Here is a 23,140-nt window from a genome sequence, read left to right as displayed (position 1 = left end):
CAGCCTCCATACCAGGTCCACAAGACAATACTGACTTCTCACATCTTTCGCCTTTACTTACAACGTATTCCTTGCCCTATAATATCTCTCTTCTCATCTTCCAGCAACTGAATTCCTACCAATCAAGGTCAGGCTTGAATGCCATCGTCTTCCTAATAAATTACACTTTTGCCAAGATCCTAAAAAGTTATGAGTAATGATCACAGTTCTCACTTTATCCTCTATTATTACAGGGTTAGCGCTTTGGGACTCCAAGACTTTTAGCTCCTTAAGTGTAGGAACTGCCCTAAAATTAACAAAATCCATCATCCCCAGTGGCACCTAGCAAAACAGAGGAATTAAAAATGTATCTGCTGTCCAGTCTGTCATGGTCCACTTACATCCCCCAGCCCTGCCTGCCTTTCCAGCACTCTCTGCACGCTGTGCAAGCACCCCATCCTGACACAAACTTCCCTGACCACAGATCTGCCTTGCCACTTCATCCAGCAGCTCAGCCATGGCCCTGCTTCCCCAATGGCCTGCGGGGTCCCACTATCCTTGGGCAGCATTCCCATCTGTCTTCAATGTCAAGTCCTTTCAATAAAGTGTAAATTAGCAAATTGTTGACTTTTCAAACTTTATATCAACATTTAGATTTAAGCAGAGGGTACAGAAACTGAAACTCTGAGAAGGCTCATTCCATTATATTTTTATACAGTGACAGATCTGAACTATTATTGTGGATTAACCACAACACATTCCAGATAAATGGAGACAGTAACATTTGTCGATACACACACACAAGCAAAAAGGCATTATTTTCAGAGTGACTTAGTCTTTTCAATGTTTTTTAATAAGTGTAAGATGTATCTTCATTAGTTTAGAGCAATGAGTAAGTTACAAAAACACTTGATGATAATTGCAAGTGAAAAACACCAAATTATCACAGGAACTTAAATTCTTGTGCTATTTTTCCACATCTGAATTTAGTTAACATATAATTCAAATAAGCAAAGCACTGCCCAGCAAATGATTCAAATACTCCTATGGCTATTCATTAAATAACCTATCCACAGGCATGAATGCTTCCTTTTCTGGAAGAAATATACATAATATACTCAATACTTCAGGCTCAGAGGAAAGATTTATATCTCCAATCTGGTGGATATTTGTTGTTACATGTAAAAGTCCTATTTTCTCTCTCCTCCAGGAGACAAATACCACTTTCAGGGAAAAGATGGAAATACTGAAAACAAAAAAAGAGAGTTCTGCAATTTCAATTTATAAAAATATTGATGGTATGACCACATGACCATACCTCCTCAACACATCTTCAATCAATCAGCCATTTAAAAATATGTAAAAATCACTGCATTCAGAGAATTTTCTGATCAAAAGCAATTGCTAATAATATAACAAACACCCAAGACTTATATGCCCCGTTATCTTAATGATCTTTTACCTTTTTTCGTTCCTGCTCCCTCTGTTGGAGTCTACAGACTGAGTCATTAGCTGCTTGCACTGAAATAAAAAAGACATGGGTTTTCAGTCAGCAGACCGTGTTCGAGGAAACACACACCTGGGGGAGGAGTATGTGTGGAGAGCATGCGGATTGTTTTAGATCTCAAAAAACTATGAGAAAACTGACATTATTTTGGTGGTGGTGAGGTGGCCAGAAAGGGAAAGTAAGTTTTGCCAATATATTCAGGATGTCATAATTAGAACAATAATTCCTGAGCTTTGAGCTACAAGCCGAAGGACATTTAAATACTAACTCCAGTGACAGACTGTCTACAACCACCTCAGAATTCTCCAAAAAGATATAAAATGCCGATAAATGTATCACAACATTCTGATTATGACGTTACATTGTCTGTCTGTCCCCACCGTCCCCCCTTTCTTTCATTCATACTACTGCTCTCTCACTGCAGTGCCTGGTAACTACATGACTTCAACAACTTTCTACTCTTCTTGCCTGTGCTCTCTTGATTTCTAATTTATCCCAGCTGCCACTGCAAGATTCAGCTTCCCCTGGACCATCTCCATTAAGTCATTTCTCTTTCTCAAGAACTAACTGCTAGTAATAATTATTCTAATTATTTATTGAGTATTTACTAAGTGCCAAGATCTATGTATTCTCTCTCTTAATCCCACATTCCTACTAGGAAATGATCACTATTCCATTTTATAGATGACAAAACTGAGGTAAAGAGAAGTGAAGCTGTCAATCAAGGAGGTTGTACAACTAATAAGTACAGGAAACAGGATTTCAAATCAGATCTTTCTGGCTCTAAAGACTTGGCTCTTACTATCAACACTCTACTGCCTCTTTAATTATTTCATCAGTGAAACCACTTGTAATTCTTCCCTTATTTAAACCTTTTCATCTGCCACATGCATTTTTTTCTGTTCATAAATGTTCTCACTTACTTCATCCAAATAAAGACATGTAGTGTGCCAGCTAAAAGTGAGCCTTAGTCAGTCAAATTTGGCACTCAGTTGTGTGAACGATCTTGGGCATGTTTGCTCGCTCAGTTATTCATTTGTCAAATGTTTACTGAGCATTTGCTTTGTGCCAGGCACTGTTCTTATTGGCACTCCTATCTCTCAGCACCTTAGTTCCTCATCTGTAATATGAACATAACTACTAATGACAGGGCTTCAGAAGTGACATAAAATTTAAATGAGAACACAGTACATACTATGCTTAAAAGTAAGTAATTTCAATATTAATAATGATAACCACTTAGAGTAGTTCTTTAGATAAAATAAGCAGTCAGGCCGGGCACGGTGGCTCACGCACGCCTGTAATCCCAGCACTTTGGGAGGCTGTGGTGGGCGGATCACCTGAGGTCAGGAGTTCGAGACTAGCCTGACCAACATGGTGAAACTCTGTCTCTACTAAAAATACAAAAATTAGCTGAGAATAGTGGCACATGCCTGTAGTCCCAGCTACTTGTGAGGCTGAGGCAAGAGAATCGCTTGAACGAGGAGGCGGAGGCGGAGGTTGCAGTGAGCCAAGATCGTGCCACTGCACTCCAGCCTGGGTGACAGAGCGAGACTCCATCTCAAAAAATAAATAAATATATATGTATGTGTGTGTGTGTGTGTGTGTGTGTGTGTGTGTGTGTGTGGTGTGTGTATATATATATATAAAATAAGCAATCAAGAACTGTTCACTGTTACCAATATTCTATTTATTGTACTATCGCTAAAGAAAGTCCTTTCCTTATTTCTTTTCACTAATTAAACTGTTTTGTTTCAAAAGCCCAGTTCAAGGTTTACTGTCTTCATAAAGCCCTCCTGATTAGTCTCTTCCCTCTGAGGATTTTCCCTATTTGAAATTCCTTTATCAGGTGTGTGTGTGTATCCTACCATTTATTAATATCTTGCATTTGCTGAAACTGGAGGTTTGTCTAATTGTTTTAAAATTATGTCTTCCTACCCCACCCCAATCCGGCCCCAACTAGGTCACAAGTTCCACAATAGGGCAGGGACTGTGATTTCTCTTTCAGAGAAATGTTAGGGCTTTCCCTCTGGGAATATGGTAAAAGAGAAGAATTTTGTTTTCAAAAAGTTGTGTTTTTATCAGTAACCATTAATTTTAGCTATATCAAAGGTAATATTTAAGTACTGAAAATTAGGTTCCCATTGTTTTTTTATAAAAGAAAATATTTTTTAAAAAAAGAGTTGTTTAGATCTGCCTTCTTTCTGTGGCATATTAATATGACATCATTTTTCCCAAGCAGTGCTTCTATCATTTCCTGGGCTGGTTTTTTCCCCCACTGGCTCTGCGAACATAACTTAAAATCCATTTGGCAGTTGTTAGGAGCTTCATCACTTTCAGAAGATTCTGAGCCTAACCTAAAAGAAGAGTTACAGGCTTCTGCCACCTACTTTGTGATTTGTAACGTCCTTTAAAATTGTAAACAGAACACATCTGACAAAGGTGCACTTCTGTCCTGCATCAGGATGGCTACATTTAGACAGAATATCCACTTCCAGAAATCACAGTCCCTGTGAAGCAATTCACCTTTTAACTCTTCAGGCACACAATGGAAAAGGTTTACTTTCTGAATTTATGCAACTTGCTTTTCGAAAGTCGAAGACAGTCACCAGACTGCACCAAACATTCCCTTTTTGATCAGTTAGTGACACCAAGAAGGCCCATTTCTCTGAACCTTCCTATGACATCTGCATCGCCTACTGGTTGTATAACTCAGTACGAAGCCATCTGCTCTGCTGTCTCGGTGTTTTAGGAGAGACTTAAAAAAAAAGTCAAGAATTTATCAAGTGCTTTTCTCTTAACCAAAAGATTATTCAAGTAGATCTGTGCCACGCACCACAGTTAACAATGTCCTATTTTCCTCACATAAAAGAGAAACAAATTCATTCTATCATGGTGTCTATAAGTAAACCTCAAATACACACATAAGAAAATAATTTTAGGACTTGTAGTTCCAAAATGCGGGTATAGAAGCGAGCTAGCTTCTCTCTCCACAACAGAAAATGAAAATCAGGTACACACTACCAGCAATACCCCAGAACTCAAACATGAGGATGAGACAGTTCTCAGGGCCACAGAGAAATGAAAACACTCTGAGGAGACAGGAACAGAATTGGACTTCCATCTCTGTACCATTCCTTCCCCAACCTGCCTTGGCACCAAGCACATGGGAAATTTCCCTGACTCATGGTTTCTATGCTAAAAGAGGGATCATGGTGGACGATCAGCTTCCCTACCACCTTGGGCTCCCTGGCAGGAGAACTGTCCCTGCCTTAACCCATGGAAAGCACTGGTGAGACCTTAGAGGCAGATATATCCTCCAGGACAGCCAGAGATAAAGGAGAGAGGTGCCACTTCCACCCCCAGCCTTTTAGAAACTCTGTTCTGTAACTCAGCCAAAGAAGACACCAAATCAAAGTGGCTACTCAGCAGCACCACACTGCAGGAGGTTCGTTCCACAGGTGCCCTGGGCACAGAGGCTGCCTAGCCAGCCTTCCCACACTAACAAGATATCCCTTTGGGGACCTCCCCTATTCAAGATGAGTGGCATTTTGATTGTTTACTAGAACTAAGGCAGACGGGTTTAAGATGACGTCTGGTGCTGAAAAGAAGCAGTGACCTAGTGAAAGAAAAAAGAAATCTGCAGGTAAAATACAAAGAATCTCTAAGCAAATGGATCCAATAAAAACAGAAACAAGAGAGAGGAAATGAGAATAAATAACTAATGCTTCAATGCAAAGACACAGATGTACATCCACAAGAAACAACAGCAAACAAGGAACGAAGACCTCCCTAAACAGACAAAGCAAAGAACCAGTCAGTGAATGACATCAGTGAGATGGCAATAAATGAACTCTCTGACCAACAACGCAAAATAGCAGTTTTAAGGAAACTCAGTGCTCTCCAGGATAACACAGAAAAAATAAATAATTCAGAAATTTAACAAAGAGATTAAAATAGATTTTTTTCTTTTGAGACAGCTGTTGCCCAAGCTGGAGTACAGTGGCACAATCTCAGCATACCACAACCTCCGCCTCCCAGGTTCAAGCGATTCTCCTGCCTCAGCCTTCTGAGTAGATGGGACTACAGGCGTGCGCCACCATGCCCAGCTAATTTTTGTATTCTTAATAGAGATGGGGTTTTACCATGTTGATCAGGCTGGTCTCAAACTTCTGACCTCATGATCCACCCGCCTTGGCCTCCCAAAGTGCTGGGATTACAGGTGTGAGCCACCACAACCAGTCAAATTAAAATAATTTTAAAAAATCAAACAGAAATCTTGAAACCGGGAAATACATTTGCTGAACTGAAAAATTCACTAGAGACTCTCAGCAGTAGAATGAATCAAGCAGAGGAGAGTCAGTGAGCTCAAGAAAGGCCAGACACAGTGGCTCACTCCTGTAATCCCAACACTTTGGGATGCCAAGGCAGGTGGATCACTTGAGGTCAGGAGTTCGAGACCAGCCTGACCAACATGGTGAAACCCCGTCTCTATTAAAAATAGAAAAATTAGCTGGGTATTGTGGCAGGCACCTGTAATCCCAGCTACTCGGGAGGCTGAGGCAGGAGAATCGCTTGAACCCAGAAGACACAGGTTGCAGTAAGCCAAGATCACACCACTGCACTCCAGCCTGAGCGACAGAGCGACAGTCTAAAAAAGAGAAAAAAAAATCACATCTCAACAGACTCAGAAAAAGCAACTGACAAAATCCAGCATCCCTTTATGGTTAAAATCTTCAGCATAACTGGTACAGAAGGGACATATCCTAAGGTGAAAAAGCCATCTATGACAAATCCACAGACAACATTATACTGAATGGGAAAACTTGAAAGCATTCTCCCCGAGAACCGGAACAAGACAAGAATGCCTACTTTCACCATTTCTATTCAACATAGTACTGGAAGTTCTAGCCAGAGCAGTCAGACAAGAGAAAGAAAGGGCAACCAAACCGGTAAAGAGGAAGTAAAATTGTTACTGGTCGCTGATGATATTATTGTATACCTAGAAACTCCTTAAGACTCATCCAAAAAGCCCCTATAACTGATAAATGAATTCAGAAGGTTTCAGGATACAAAATCAATGTACACAAATTAGGAGCACTGCTATACACCAATAGCAACGAAGCTGAGAATCAAATTCAGAGCTCAACCCCTTTTAGAATAGCTGCCAAAAAGGCAAAATACTTAGGAATATACCTAACCAAGGATGTGAAAGACCTCCACAAGGAAAACTACAAAACACTGCTGAAAGAAATCACAGAAAATACATATGGAAACACATCCCATGCTCAGGAATGAGTAGAATAAATATTGTGAAATGTCCATAATGCCAAAAGCAATCTACAAATTCAATGCAATTTCCATCAAAATATCATTATCAATATTCACAGAACTAGAAAAAAAAATCCTAAAATTCAGATGGAACCAAAAAAGAGCCCACATAGCCAAAGCAAGATTAAGCAAAACTAAGTAACCTGAGGTCATCACATTACCTGACTTCAAATTACACTACAAGGTTATAGTCACCAAAACAGCATGGAACTGGCATAAAAACAGGCACATACAAAAATGGAACAGAATAGAGAACCCAAAAAGAAAGCCAAATACTTACAGTCAAATGATCTTTGACAAAGACAACAAAAACATAAACTAAGGAAAGGATACCCTATTCAACAAATGTTGCTGGGATAATTGGCATGTCACATGTAGAAGAATGAAACTGGATCCTCATCTCTCACCTTATGCAAAAATCAACTCAAGATGGATCAAAGACTTAAATCTAAGACCTAAAACCATAAAAATTCTAGAAGATGACAGTGGAAAAACCCTTCTAGACACTGGCTTGGGCAAAGACTTCATGTCCAAGAGCCCAAAAGCAAATGCAACAAAAACAAAGATAAATAGATGGGACTCAATTAAACTAAAAAGCTTCTGCACAGCAAAAGAAATAATCAGCAAACAGACAACCCACAGAGTAGGAAAAAAATCTTTGCAAACTATGCACACCACAAAAGACTAATATGCAGAGTCTACAAAGAACTCAAACAAATCAGCAAGAGAAAAACAATGCCATCAAAAATGGGCTAAGGACGTGAACAGACAATTCTCAAAAGAAGATATACAAATGGCCAACAAACATATGAAAAATGCTCAACATCAATAATTTTTGGGGATATGCAAATCAAAACCAGAATTTGATACCACCTTACTGCTGCAAGAATGGCCATCACTTTAAAAAATTTTTAAAAATTGATGGAACGTATCTCAAAATAATAAGAGCTATTTTATGACAAACCCATAGCCAATATCATACTCAATGGGCAAAAACTGGAAGCATTCCCTTTGAAAACTGGCAAAAGACAAGGATGCCCTCTCTCACCACTCCTATTCAACACAGTGTTGGAAGTTCTGGCCAGGGCAATCAGGTATGAGAAAGAAATAAAGGATATTCAATCAGGAAAAGAGGAAGTCAAATTGTCCCTGTTTGCAGATGACATGATTGTATATTTAGAAAACCCCATTTTCTCAGCCCAAAATCTCCTTAAGCTGATAAGCAACTTCAGCAAAGTCTCAGGATACAAAATCAATGTGCAAAAATCACAAGCATTCCTATATACCATTAACAGAAAAATGATACTGCCCAAAGTAATTTACAGATTCAATCTATCCCCTTCAAGCTACCAATGACTTTCTTCACAGAATTGGAAAAAACTACTTTAAAGTGCATATGGAACCAAGAAAGAGCCCACATTGCCAAGACAATCCTAAGTCAAAAGAACAAAGCTGGAGGCATTCAAACTATACTACAAGGCTACAGTAACCAAAACAGCATGGTACTGGTACCAAAACAGATATACAGACCAATGGAACAGGACAGAGGCCTCAGAAATAATGCCACACATCTACAACCATCTGATCTTTGACAAACCTGAAAAAAACAAGCAATGGGGGAAAGGATTCCCTATTTAATAAATGGTGCTGGGAAAATCGGCTAGCCATATGTAGAAAGCTGAAACTGGATCCCTTCCTTACACCTTATACAAAAATTAATTCAAGATGGATTGAAGATTTAAATTTTAGACCTAAAACCACAAAAACCCTGGAAGAAAATGTAGGCAATACCATTCAGGACACAGGCATGGGCAAGGACTTCATGTCTAAAACACCAAAAGCAATGGCAACAAAAGCCAAAATTGACAAATGCGATATAATTAAAGTGCTTCTGCACAGCAAAAGAAACTACCACCAGAGTGAACAGGCAACCTACAGAATGGGAGAAAATTTTTACAATCTACCCATCTGACAAAAGGCTAACATCCAGAATCTACAAAGAACTCAAACAAATTTACAAGAGAAAAACAAACAACCCTATCAAAAACTGGGCAAAGGATATGAACAGACACTTCTCAAAAGAAGACATCTATGCAGCCAACAGACACACAAAAATATGCTCATCATCACTGGTCATCAAAGAAATATAAATCAAAACCACAATGAGATACCATCTCACACCAGTTAGAATGGCGATCATTAAAAAGTCAGGAAACAACAGGTGCTGGAGAGGATATGGAGAAATAGGAATGCTTTTACACTGTTGGTGGGAGTGTAAATTAGTTCAACCATTGTAGAAGACAGTATGGCAATTCCTCAAGGACCTAGAACTAGAATTACCATTTGACCCAGCAATCCCATTACTAGATATATATCCAAAGGATTATAAATCATGCTACTATAAAGACACATGCACCCGTATGTTTATTGCAGCACTATTCATAATAGCAAATACTTGGAACCAACCCAAATGTCCATCAATGACAGACTGGATTAAGAAAATGTTGCACATATACACCATGAAATACTACGCAGCCATAAAAATGGATGAGTTCATGTCCTTTGTAGGGACATGGATGAAGCTATAAACCATGATTCTCAGCAAACTATCACAAGGACAGAAAACCAAACACTGCATGTTCTCATTCATAGGTGGCAATTGACAATGAGATCACTTGGACACAGGGCAGGGAACATCACACGCTGGGGCCTGTCGTGGGGTGGGGGGCTGGGGGAGGGATAGCATTAGGAGAGATACCTAATGTAAATGACAAGTTGATGGGTACAGCACACCAACATGGCACATGTACACCTATGTATCAAACCTGCACATTGAGCACATGTACCCTAGAACTTGAAGTATAATAATAAAAAAATTGATGTTGGCGTGGATGTGGTGAAAGGGGAACACTTTTACACTGCTGGTGGGAATGTAAACTAGTACAACCACTATGCAAGACAGTGTGGAGATTCCTTAAAGAACCAAGAGTAGATCTACCATTTGATCCAGCAATCCCACTACTGGGTATCTACCCAGAGGAAAAGAAGTCATGATACAAAAAAGACACTTGCACACGCATGTTTATAACAGCACAATTCGCAATTGCAGAAATATGGAACCAGCCCAAATGCCCATCAATCAACAAGTGGATAAAGAAAATGTGGTGTATCTATATATATACACACATGCACACAGATATATACACACACACCATGGAATACTATTCAGCCATAAAAAAGAATGAAATAATGACATTCGCATCAACCTGGATGGAATTAGAGACCATTATTCTAAGTAAAATAACTCAGGAATAGAAAACCAAACGTCGTTATGGTCTCACTTATAAGTGGGAGCTAAACTACACATTGGGTAATGCACTGCTCAAGTGATGGGTGCACCAAAATCTCAGAAATCACCACTTAAGAACTTATCCATATACCCAAATACCACTGTTCCCCAAGTCTATTGAAATTTTTAAAAAGGAATAAAAATCAAAGACTGTAAAAAGAGACAAAGAAGGTCACTATATAATCATACAGGGGTCAGTTCAACAAGAGGGTGTAACAATTATAAGTATCTATGTACTCAACACTGGAACTCCCAAGTACATAAAGCAGACATTAATAGATCTATGAGATACAGCAAAAACAGTACTAAGAGGGAAATTTATAGCAACAAAAGCCTGTATCGAAAAAATAGAAAGACTTCAAATAAACAACCTAACATTGAACCTCAAGGAACCCAAAATTAGTAGAAGGAAAGAAATAATAGAGACCAGAGCAGAAATAAATAAAATTGAGGCTAAAAAAATCAAAGAATCATTAAACGATTATCAACAACTACACACCAACAAATTGGAAAAGCTAGAAGAAACAGATAATTTCTTAGGCACATACAAGCTACCAAGCACAAACCATGAGGAAACAGAAAGCCTCAACAAGCTAATAATGAATAATAAGGCTGAATGAAGCCATGATAAAGTCTCCTGTCAAAGAAAAGCCCAGGACTCGATGTCTGCATTGCTGAATTCCAGCAAACATTTAAAGACAATTTAACACCAATTCTACTCAAGTTCTTCAAAAAACTTGAAGAGGAGAGAATATTCCCAAACTCATTCTACAAGGCCAGCATTACCTCAATATCAAAATCAGACAAAGACAAAACAAGAAAAAAAAAAAAAAAAAAAAAAACTACAGACAGTATCACTAATGAATGTAAAGGCAAAAATCCTCAACAAAATAGTAGCAAACCAAATTCAACAACACATTAAAAAGATCATTCACCATGGTCAAGTGGGATTTATTCCAGGAATGCAAGGATGGTTCAACATATGCAAATCTATAAATAAACCATATGGTAATTTCAATAGATGCTAAAAAAGCATTTGATAAAATCCAACATTTTTATGATAAAAACTCTCAACAAACTGGGTATAAAAAGAACATAGCTCAAAATAATAAAGGCCATATATGGCAAACCCACAGCTAACATCATATTGAATGAGGAAAAATTGAGAGCCTTTCCTATAAGATCTGGAACAAGAAAAGGATGCTCACATTCACCACTTTTATTCAACATAATACTGAAAGTCCTGCCAAAGCAATTAGGCAAGAAATAAGGGCACACAAATTGGAAAGGTATTAAGTCAAATTATCTTTGTTTGCAGATCATATGATCTTATATTTAGAAAAACCTACTGACTCACCAAAAAGCTCTTAGAACTAATAAATGTACTCAGTAAAGTTGCAGGATACAAAATCAACATACAAAAATCCATAGCATTTATATATGCCAACAGCAAGCAATCTGAAAAAGAAATCAAGAAAGCAATCCTATTTATAATAGCTACAAAGAACATAAAATAGCTAGGAATCAATTGAACCAAAGAAGTAAAAGAGCTATACAAGGAAAACTATAAAACACTGATGAAAAAAATTGAAGAGGGCACACAAAAATGGAAAGATATCCACGCTCCATAACTGGAAGAATGCCATTAAAATGACAATAATACCCAAAGCAATTTACAGACTCAATGCAATCCCTATCAAAATACCAATGACATTTTTCATAGAAATAGGAAAAATAAACCCTAAAATTTATACAGAACCATGAAAGACCCTGAATAGTCAAAGCAATTTTGAGCAAAAAGAACACAGCTGGAGGCATCACACTACCTGATTACAAAGCGTATTATTAATACAAAGCTATAGTAACCAAATCAGCATGATACCAGCATAAAAACACACAGACCATGCATGGCACAGAATCAATAACCCAGATATAAACTCGCAAATTTATAGCCAGCTCATTTTTAACAAAGGCACCAAGAACATACAATGGGTAAAGGACAAGCTCTTCAATAAATGGTGCTGAGAAAACTGGATATCAATATGACTGGGAAAACTGGATATCCATATGAAGAAGAATGAAACTAAACCTCTATCTCTCACCACACATAAAAATCAAACAAAAATGGATTAAAGACTTAAATCTAAGACGTGAAACTATGAAATTACCAGAAGAAACTCTAGGGGGAAACACTCCAGGACACTGGTCTGGGCAAAGACTTTTTTCCTTAAGACCTCAAAAGCGAGGCAACCAAAGCAAAAACAGACAAATAGGATTACATCAAGCTAAAATGCTTCCGTGAAGCAAAGAGAATAATCAAGTTCAAGAGACGACCCACAGGAGAAGAAAGTATTAGCAAACTATTCATTTGACAAGGGATTAATAACCAGAATATATAAGGAGTTCAAACAACAATATAGGAAAAAACCCAAAGAATCCAATTTTTAAAATAGGCAAAGATCTATTTCAGAAGAAAGAGACATTTCTCAATAATAATAATAATAATAATAATAATAATAAAAGAGACATTTCTCAAAAGACATAAAATGGCCAACAGGAATATGAAAAAAATGCCCAAGATCACTAATTGTCAGAGAAATGCAAACCAGACCCACAACGAGATAGTATCTCTAGTTAAAATGGCTTTTATTAAAAAGACAAAGAATAATGGATGCTGGCAAGGATGTGGAGAAAAGGGAACTCTCGTACACTGTTGGTCAGAATATAAATTAGTACAACCACTATGGAGAACAGTTTGGAGGTTCCTCAAAAAACTAAAAATAGAACTACCATATGATCCAGCAATTCCACAAGACTGGGTATGTATCTAGAAGAAAAGGAGAGAGACATCTGCACTCATGTGTGTATTGCAGCACTAGCCAAAATATGGAACCAACCTAAATTTCCATGAATGGGTAAGAAAATGTGGTATACACAATGGAATATTATTCAGCCATAAAAATGAACGAAATCCCATCATCTGCAGCAACATGGATGGAACTAGATGTTATTATGTTAAGTGAAATAAGCCAAGCACAGAAAGACAAATATTGCTTGCTCTCACTCATACATGAGAGCTAAAGAAATGGATCTCATGAATATAGAGAGTAGACTGGTAGTTACCAGAGGCCAGGAAGTATAGTGAGGAGGAGGGCATGAAGACAGTTTGATTAATAGATATAAATAGTCTGATGGAAGAAATAAGACCTAGTATTTGATAGATCAGTAGGCTGACTATAGCTTACAATAACCTATTATGTAATTCAAAATAGGTAGAAGAGAATAATTTGAATGTTTTTAGTGAAAAGAAAAGACAAATATTTAAGGTGATGCATATGTGAATTATACTAATTTGGTCTTTACAAATTATATGAAAGCATTAAATTACCATAAGTACCACCAAAATATGTACATTATACAATAATACAAAAGTAAAGTTATTTTTAAAAAGCTAAGTAAATGTAGTATTAGCTTTAAAAAAAGAAAATAAATTTCAGCTTGGCATTAGGAACAGATTTTGGCCGAATGCTCACTCATTCACTTCAATGAACAAATAACTACTGAGTGGCTATAAAGTAGCAGGCACTGTTCTAGGTGCCTGAGATACCACAATGAACAACCAGAGTCCTGAGCTTACAGGACTCAAATTTTAGTTGGGAAGACAGGGATATGGGACCAGGCTAAAACCACAAATGTGGAATTTAATTATTGATTGGTAGACAGATGATATTGAAAGGCGTGATTCTGTATGAGCTCACCAAGCAAGTGAGTTTAAACAGGAAAGCAGTCGCGGAACCAAGCCTGCGAGCACCCCAAGGTTAAAAGTCATGAAGGTAAGTGGGAACTAACAAAGTAGACTGAGAAGGAGGAGCCTGCGTTGTAGGAGGAAATCCAAGAAAAAGTGATAATCCAGGAATAAAGGCAGACTTTTCTGACTACCTTTTCAAAGATATATAGAAGTAACATCCTGAAGTGGAACTTGAACTCTGGAGGCAGAAGAGCTAGGCTTGCATGATAGTTCCTCCAATTATTATTGGAGAATCTGAAGTGTTCAACCACTATAAATTTCGGTTTTCTCAACTATAAGGCGGGGAAGATGATAAACACTTATTTCACTGGGTTATGAGAAAAAAATGAAAAAATACAGGCGAAAAGTCTAACTAGTAAAGTGCTATATAAATTAGTTTGTATTTTAAATTACAGTGTGTTCTTAAAGATTTCTAGGTAAAGATGGCAGAGTGAAGCAAAACCACACAAACGTAGTCCCTTAGATGACTCTCAAAACAAATAAAGTTTTTTAAAAGGTAAAATACTTCACCATTTACTAAACAGTAAAGAATTATAATTGCATACAATAAACTTTGAAAAGTAGTAACCAAGAATAGGAACACAGATTGCAGTCAAGAACTGAGATTCCTGGTGGCTCACGCCTGTAATCCTAGCACCATGGGAGGCCGAGGCAGGTGGATCACGAGGTCAAGAGACTGAGACCATCTTGGCCAACATGGTGAAACCCCGTCTCTACTACAAAATTGTTAGAACTCTAATATGCTTTAATTTGTAGAAAAACAGATGGGGGAGGGGAGAGGAAAGAAAGGAAAACAACATATGAAAGACAGGTAAGACAGACAGAGTATCCATCCTGGAAGAAAACCTAATAAAAGTCTCCATAAGTCCTTTGCAATAGAAAGTAGCATTATAAGCTCAATAAATGTGATCAAACCTGATGATAAAAATACAGAATGAAATGAAAAATGAAATTACAAAGCTAAGGAAACAGAGAACTATAACATCATCATTACAGATACAATAAATAAAATCAGAAACAAAGGAATTGAATCAGGTTGGTTGTGGTGGTTCATGCCTGTAATCCCCAGCACTTTGCAAGGCCGAGGCAGGCGGATTGCTTGAGCCCAGGAGTTTGTGACCAGTCCGGGCAACATGGCAAACCCTGTCTCTATGAAAAACTTAGCCAGCATGGTGGCGCATACCTGTAGTCTCTGCTATTTGTAAGGCTGAGGTGGGAGGATCACCTGAGTCCAGGGGGTCGAGGCTGCAGCGAGCCGTGACCACAGCCCTGCAATTCAGCCTAAAAAAAAGGAATTGAATTGTCTACAACTAAACATTGGCAGAATTTTAACTGTAGAACAGAAAGCAAACATTATAAACCCTGACAAAGTTAAATTCACAAGTGAGAGAGTAGTGGAAGAGTGGCAGGAAGGGAGGGTTGAAAATCCTCCATCTCTCATGGCAAGGCATTAATTCATGCTACTAACAATTTGAACATAATACAAATGAACAGAAACAACATGACTACAACTTTTAATTGTTTTCTATAATTATTTTCCTCATAATGATCTTTTAGTAACTACTATATTTGATGGCAAGAAGTACTTGTTTCAAGGTACTGTCTTCCATTTTACTTTTTGTTCTAATTCAAATGAAATTAAAGTTAATACTTTAACTTAAAAGTTATATGATCCCATTCTTATCAAATGTTTTCTCTCCCTCTCATACCTTCCCCCCAACTTCTCCTCTCCCCTGCTCATTTATCCAGCTATCATTCTCCATACATCGTTCTATTTGAATACACACAAAGATGTCTGGAATAGTGTTCGCCAAAGTTAAAAAGCAATAGCTTTTTAAAGTAGGTTGTTGTTGCTGTTGGCTAGAGACAGGATCTCACTCTGTTGCTCAGGCTGGAGCGCAGTGGCATCATCATAACTTGCTGCAGCCTTGAACTCCTGGGCTCAAGCAATCCTACCACCTCAGCCTCCCAGGTAGCTGGGACTACAGGTGTGCCTCACCGCACCTAGTTAATTTTTTTCAATTTTTTTGAGAGAGAGTGTCTTGCTTTGTTGCCCAGGCTGGTCTTGAACTCTTGGCTTCAAGCAATCCTCCAGCTTAGGCCTCCCAAAGTGCTGGGATTATAGGTGTGAGCTACCATGCCTGGCCTGTTTCTTTCTTTTTACGATTTATTTTCTTCTTTATTTTTTGCTTATTACTAAAATATATTAGGTTTTATTTTTAAATAATGCAAAAATAAAGTCATTGTTCTTAAAGAGAGAGAGGGAAAAAAGGAGGGAGGGGATATTCTTTTATTATGGTCATGTTAGTTTATTTGAATGAGGAATAACCTAGAAGCTATCCATCCTCCTTACTCTTTAAAAATCAAAGGCTGAGTCCTTGATACTAAGACAAGATCTCCTGACACCAAACGTGGTGAAATTTACAAGTCTATTAAATAATTAATAAATAGAACACAGACACCTTGTCTTAAGGATGAAAAACAGGTAATGGCTATATCTTCATAACAAGTTACTTTACAGGTTGCTCTTACATACCTTGATGGAGCTCCTGTTTACTTTTTTGTGGTTCTTAAGGAACTACAGAAGAGTTTTGGTTCTAAAGCCTCTGCTCACCTAATCTCAGGACACTCTGCAAAGTAGGTGGCAATGCAGCCAAAAGCAGAAATGGTTCCAAGCTGAATTCTGTACTAGGTCTCCATTCAGAGAGTTCTAGATGGTCCCACCTTCTTGGCCCTTCATCTATTAGTTTTGTGCACAATGTCAGAACAATGTGTAAGACCCACATTTGTAGTGTTCTGAGAGGCACAGCTGACCACACACATAGTGTCAAACACGTATATGAAGAGATAAATGTGATGGTTCTACTAAAAGGCACAAAATGAAACCCAACTTATCAATAGTCTTGTACTATTAAATACTGAGATCAATATATTCTATACAAAAACTTGCTTAAATGATTTTGCACAACTCCCAGATCAATTAGTAGTGAAAATAAACAAGTCAATACATCATTTAAAATGTCGCTTTTACACATGAAATTTGCCATGAAAGACAGCTGGGCCCAGACTAATTTTCAAAACTACATCAGTTTTAAAGGCAGTGACACTCAGCGATAAAAGGTACAAGAAAATACTTATGTCAGAGCTTACTACAGAAACTTTTCCTGCTTCCAGCAGAAAACTGTTCGGAAAGCCATTGCCTGGTTTCTACAGCTGGCAAGACCCAATGTATTCCACACACAATGGAACCTCAATTACTAACTTCACATTTTTATGTTTTAATTCTGCCTTTCAAGAAAACGCACTTAATCTGGATTCCAAATTATCAGTAATACTTTTGTACTTCTCTGAGAAGACTGTAATTTTAAGAGGCTCATCCTCACATCTTCAATAACTTTAGCCCCAGAATGAAGTAAGTCAAAATAGTTTTCACTCAGTTTTACAAAATTTAGTTTTATATACTTACAATGTGGAAAAGGAAAGGTGTATGCATGTCTGCAAGGCATACGTAAACATCTTATTGATAACTGTTGGAGTTTTCCTTTTAGCATGCTAACTAGAATGTTTGACAGGGTTAAGGATGCGGTTATGAACAAATGAGGGCATGTTTGTTGTAAAATGCAAAAGCCTAAGGCCAATTTTATACTTCTGCTGTTCCACTCCGAGAAACCAAATGTGACCTGGGAGATCTATGTTTTCCAACCTCCTTTTAGCATTAGAGTACACAAGAGATTAACTTGGACCCGCACACAAAGACGTATTTAATTCAGTTATTAACCAAGATCTCTCTGCTGCCTTTCTTCACCAGCCATTCTACTGCAGGTCAGTTTTTTTGTTTTTTTGTGGGGTTTTTTTTTGGCTTTTTTTCCTCTCAGAAAGATCTGTTTCCATTTTATACTTCAGTAACCCATCATTATTTACCAGCGTTATCCCCACTTGTTGCTCTTGAACTCCTTCCTGCACAACACTTGGACAAGCTGAATATTGGCAATATAAATCTGGATTTTCTTAAATACTTCAAATTTCTAAATCAGTTACTAATAAAACGTCTATTTATTTTGTTATGGTTTGATATTAAAAACATTCATTTTGACCAACTACCTCTCCACATTAAAATATTTTACTTAATGAAAAAAAGTGATAAAGTATTTATGAAAACATTATTTTCTAAATAAAGCTAAAACCTCTAGTCCCCTGTGTGAAAAAGAAGTTTCATCTCAGATCTTCCCAGTTCCTGGTCATCAATTTTTTTTTTTCTTTTCCGAGATGGCATCTCGCTCTGCTGACTGCAACCTCCGCCTCCTGGGTTCAAGGGATTCTTCTGCCTCAGCCTCCCAAGTAGCTGGGACTACAGGCACGTGCCATCACGCCTGGCTAATTTTTGTAGTTTTAGTAGAGACGGGGTTTTACCATATTGGCCAGGTCGGTCTCAAACTCCTGACCTCGTGGTCTGCCTGCCTTGGCCTCCCAAAGTGCTGGGATTACAAGCATGAGCTACCGTGCCCAGCCTCAAATTTTTTATATATATATATAAATTTTTTTGTAAAAATAGGATGGCCATGGTGGCTCATGCCTGTTAAAAATTCCAGCACTTTGGGAGGTTAAGACAGGTGAATCACTTGAGGCCAGGAGTTTGAGACCAGCCTGGCCAACTTGGTGAAACCCTATCTCCACTAAAAACACAAAAATTAGCCAGGCGTGGTGATACACACCTGTAGTCCCAGCTACTCAGGAGGCTGAGGCACGAGAACCACTTGAATCTGGGAGGCGGAGGTTGTAGTGAGCTGAGATCCCACCACTGCCTTACAGCCTGGGAGGCAGAGTGAGACTGTGCCTCCAAAAAAAAAAAAAAAAAAAAGAAAAATTTGTAAAAATAGGCGAAAAATATTTTGACTTTCTCACATACTAAACAGACTGTCTCGTGTACCACAGATGCACACAACTCACTTTGGAGATGAATGCTGTTTGGAGATTAATTAATGGCAACATACATTAATCACTAGAAAACCACTTTCTCTGTAACTGAGCTTCCCTCTCATTTATCCAGGTTAAGAACTTTCCCTCTCCACTTCTCATCATAATACCCAAGAAAATACATTGTGGTGTAGCATTCATTTGAAATGAAAAGCAATTTAAAAAAAAATTGCTAACTCACATCTCTGGAGAACTTGGCTGAGGTTGTCCCGCATTGTGTCTCTACATTTGGGAAGAGTATGTTCATTTGTTTCATGGATCATATTCTTCAAATTTTCAAGAACTCGCATTTCTCGAAGACCACGCTTTTCCTATTAAAAGAAAGTAAATGACTAATAAATATGGTGTCTTTTTCTTTTCTTTTTTTTTTTTTTTGAGATGCAGTCTCACTCTGTCGCCCAGACTGGAGTGCAGTGGTGTGATCTCAGCTCACTGCAACCTCCACCTCCCGGGTTCAAGTGATTCTCCTGCCTCAGCCTCCCAAGTAGCTGGGACTACAGGCTACAGCCACTATGCCTGGCTAATTTTTGTATTTTTTTTTCTTTTAGTAGAGATGGGGTTCCACCATATTGGCCAGGCTGGTCTCAAAACTCCTGACCTTGTGATCTGCCCACCTTGGCCTCCCAAAGCGCCGGGATTACAGTTGTAAGCCACCAAGCCCAGCACATTGTGTCTTAAATCTTAGTAATTACTTTCTAAGATATCCACCCAGGTTTTGGTTGTTAGGTTATGACTTATTACTGAAAATTTATGCAGCCTTCTTCTAATTATTTGGCAATAAATGCCTCATAACCCAGAGGCATTTTTAAAATTATGAAATGCTCCAAAAGTTGCAATATGAGTAATATTTTTATAGCAATGTTAAAAAATTGGCAAGAGAAATACTAAAAGAACCAGAAAAATGGCCCAGATTGCCACATATTTTATTAGAAGGAAATTAAACACCCCGATCTGATCTTAAATTTCATTCTGTCATTCTTACTATCATATAGCTTCTATTATTATGTGCTATTTTTTTTATCTGATTCCTTTTTTTTTCTCAAAATAAAAATGGGTAGTAAAAGCAATATGTAGATACTTTCCTATATCGAAAAGAACACTGAAGGCCTGAGGCTATTATCATTAGAAAGACCTCCTCATAAGGTTGGCCCTGGCTTGGGGCTGGAAACTTGACTAGTAAACAGTTCCCTATGTTTGTATAAAACCCTTCCATAAATTACAAAAGTGGTTTACTGTGCCTAGATGGTTTACACCAAGCTTGTCCAAGCCGCGGCAGATGGGCTACAAGCGGCCCCAGACGGTTTTGAATGCAGCCCAACACAAATTACAAAACTTCCTTAAAACATTATGAGATTTTTTTGTGATTTTTTCTTTTTTAGCTCATCAGCTATTGTTACTGTTAGTGTGTTTTATGTGTGGCCCAAGACAATTCTTCTTCTTTCGGCGTAGACCAGGGAAGCAAAAAGATTGGACACCCCTGGTTTACACAAACAATGTGATTAATGTTGAATACCTCTTTCCTTCTGGAAGTCTGAAAATGCTGTACATGCTAGGCAGAGGATGCCTCCTTGACCAGCCCCCAATAAAACCCCTGGACACCTAGGCTCAGGCAAGCTTCCCTGTAAGATTACACTTTACATGTGTTGTCACAACTTGTCACAAGGGGAATTCAGTGCATCCTGTGTGACTCCACTGGGGGAGGACTCTTGGACGCTTCTACCTGGGTTCCTCCAGACTGCTTCCCAAGCACCTTTTCTCTTTGCTGACACTGCTTTGTATTCTTTTGCCATAAAAAAGCTTGCCACAAGCATGGTCATATGCTGACTTCTGTGAGTTCTTCTAGTGAATCACTGAACCTGCAGGTGGTTTTAGAACTCCAAAAACATCTCCATTACAGAAAGTAGAGCAAAACCACCCTCCCTGCCCAAAATGAGGGTGGGCTATACTTAGTAACATGCTTCCAAAGAATAGAACAGGGAAAGGGAAAAATATTAACATTAGAGTAGAGAAAACTAGCAACATGATAGTTGAGAAAACCAGCAAAGGCAGTAATACCTCAACCAAGCCAAGAAGGTTCGTATTATCAGTGGTGTTGTGTTGATAGCATGCACTCCTTGATATAATGTGATAAGGGTACTTTACCTTTGTGGTATTCTTTCCCAATACCCAAAACCTGAGTCTAGTCATGAGAAAAACAACAGACAAATCCAGATTGGATACCTAGCCCGTATTCAAGACTTATGTAAAGGTCATAAAAAATAAGGAAAGGCTGAGGAACTGTCACAGACCAAAGACTAAGATGGCATGATCATTCAATGCAATGTGGTACCCCAGATTAGATTCTGGAACAGAAAGGGGACTATAATAGAAAAACTGGTAAAATTCAAATAAAGTCTGGTGTTTCATTAACAGTAATGTATCAATGTTGGTTTCTTAGCTTTTACAAATGCAGCATGGTAATAAAAGAAATTAAATAACGAAAGAAAGTGGGTGAGGTGTTGATATGGTTTGGCTGTGTCCCCATTCAAGTCTCAACTTGAATTGTATCTCCCAGAATTCCCATGTTGTGGGAGGAACCTAGCGGGAGGTAACTGAATCATGGTGGCCGGTCTTTCCCATACTATTCTCGTGATAGTGAATAAGTCTCTGAGGGACATATCAGGGGTTTCCACTTTTGCTTCTTCTTCATTTTCTCTTGCTACCACCATATAAGACGTATCTTTCAGGCCAGGCGCGATGGCTCACGCCTGTAATTCCAGCACTTTGGGAGGCTGAGGCGGGTGGATCACGAGGTCAGGAGTTTAAGACAAGCCTGGAAGCCTGGCCAACATGGTGAAACCCCGTCTCTACTAAAGATACAAAAAAATTAGCCAGGTGTGGTGGCACGTGCCTGTAGTCCTAGCTACTCAGGAGGCTGAGGCAGGAGAATCGTTTGAACCTGGGAGGCGGAGGTTGCAGTGAGCCAAGACTGTGCCACTGCACTCTAGCCTGGGTGACAGAATGAGACTCCACCTCAAAAAAAAAAAAAAAAAAAGGAAGCGTCTTTCGCCTCCTGCCATGATTCTGAGGCCTCCCCAGCCATGTGGAACTGTAAGTCCAATTAAACCTCTTTTTCTTCCCAGTCTTGGGTATGTCTTTATCAGCAGAGTGAAAACAGACTAGTACAGTAAATTGGTACCAGTAGAGTGGGGCGTTGCTGAAAAGATAGCAGAAAATGTGGAAGCGACTTTGGAACTGAGTAACAGGCAAAGGTTGGAACAGTTTGGAGGGCTGAGAAGAAGACAGGAAATGTGAGAAAGTTTATCAAAGCTGAATGGCTTTGATAAAAATGCTGATGGTGATATGAACAATAAGGTCCAGGCTGAGGGGGTCTCAGATGGAGATGAGGAACTTGCTGGGAACTGGAGCAAAGGTGACTCTTGTTATGCTTTAGCAAAGAGACTGGTAGCATTTTATACTTGCCCTAGAGATTTGTGGAACTTTGAACTTGAGAGAGATGATTGAGAGTATCTGGTGGAAGAAATTTCTAAGCAGCAAAGCATTCAAGAGGTGACTTGGGTGCTGTGAAAGGCATTCAGTTTTATAAGGTAAGTGGAGTATAAAAATTCGGAAAGTCTGCAGCCTGACAATGCGAAAGAAAAGAAAATTTCATTTTCTGAGGAGAAATCCAAGCCGGCTGCAGAAATTTGCATAAGTAACAAGGAGTCGAATGTTAATCCCCAAGACAATGGGGAAAATGTCTCCAGGTCATGTCAGTGGTCTTCAGGGCTGTCCCTCCCATCACAAGCCTAGAGGCCTAGGGGGAAAAAGTGATTTCACGGGCCAGGTCCATGGCCCCCGTGCTGTGTGCAGCCTAGGGACTTGGTGCCCTGTGTTCCAGCTGCTCCAGCAGTGGCTGAAAGGGGCCAACATACAGCTTGGGCTGTGGCTTCAGAGGGTGAAAGCCCCAGGCTTTGGCAGCTTCCAAGTGATGTTGAGCCTGGGGGTGCACAGAAGTCAAGAATGGAGATTTGGGAACCTCTGCCTAGATTTCAGAAGATGTAAGGAAATGCCTGGATGCCCAGGCAAAAGTCTGCTGCAGGGGCAAGGCCCTCATGGAGAACCTCTGCTAGGGCAGCGCAGAAGGGAAATGTGGGGTCGGAGCCCCCACACAGAGTCCCTACTGGGACACTGCCTAGTGGAGCTGTGAGAA

General features: G+C 38.9%; 1 protein-coding gene across 2 annotated transcripts in view; it reads right to left on the bottom strand.

The window, feature by feature from the left end:
• The window catches only part of BLOC1S5 (biogenesis of lysosomal organelles complex 1 subunit 5), a 51,924-nt gene that overhangs the window by 11,863 nt on the left and 16,921 nt on the right, over positions 1-23,140 (bottom strand). Inside the window, exons 3-4 of one of the 2 annotated variants that reach the window (XM_023221168.3) lie at positions 19,130-19,259; positions 1,442-1,500 (exon numbers count right to left, since the gene is read on the bottom strand). In XM_023221168.3, the coding sequence (XP_023076936.1) occupies positions 1,442-1,500; positions 19,130-19,259 (189 nt within the window). The remainder of the gene's footprint in view (positions 1-1,441; positions 1,501-19,129; positions 19,260-23,140) is intronic. The other variant, XM_023221169.2, reaches the window with a different exon arrangement.

Source organism: Piliocolobus tephrosceles, chromosome 5, assembly GCF_002776525.5.
Source record: "Piliocolobus tephrosceles isolate RC106 chromosome 5, ASM277652v3, whole genome shotgun sequence".
NCBI classification, from domain to species: Eukaryota; Metazoa; Chordata; class Mammalia; order Primates; family Cercopithecidae; genus Piliocolobus; species Piliocolobus tephrosceles.
The sequence above is the reverse complement of the archived record's forward strand: the minus strand, read 5'-3'. Positions and strand labels throughout refer to the sequence as shown.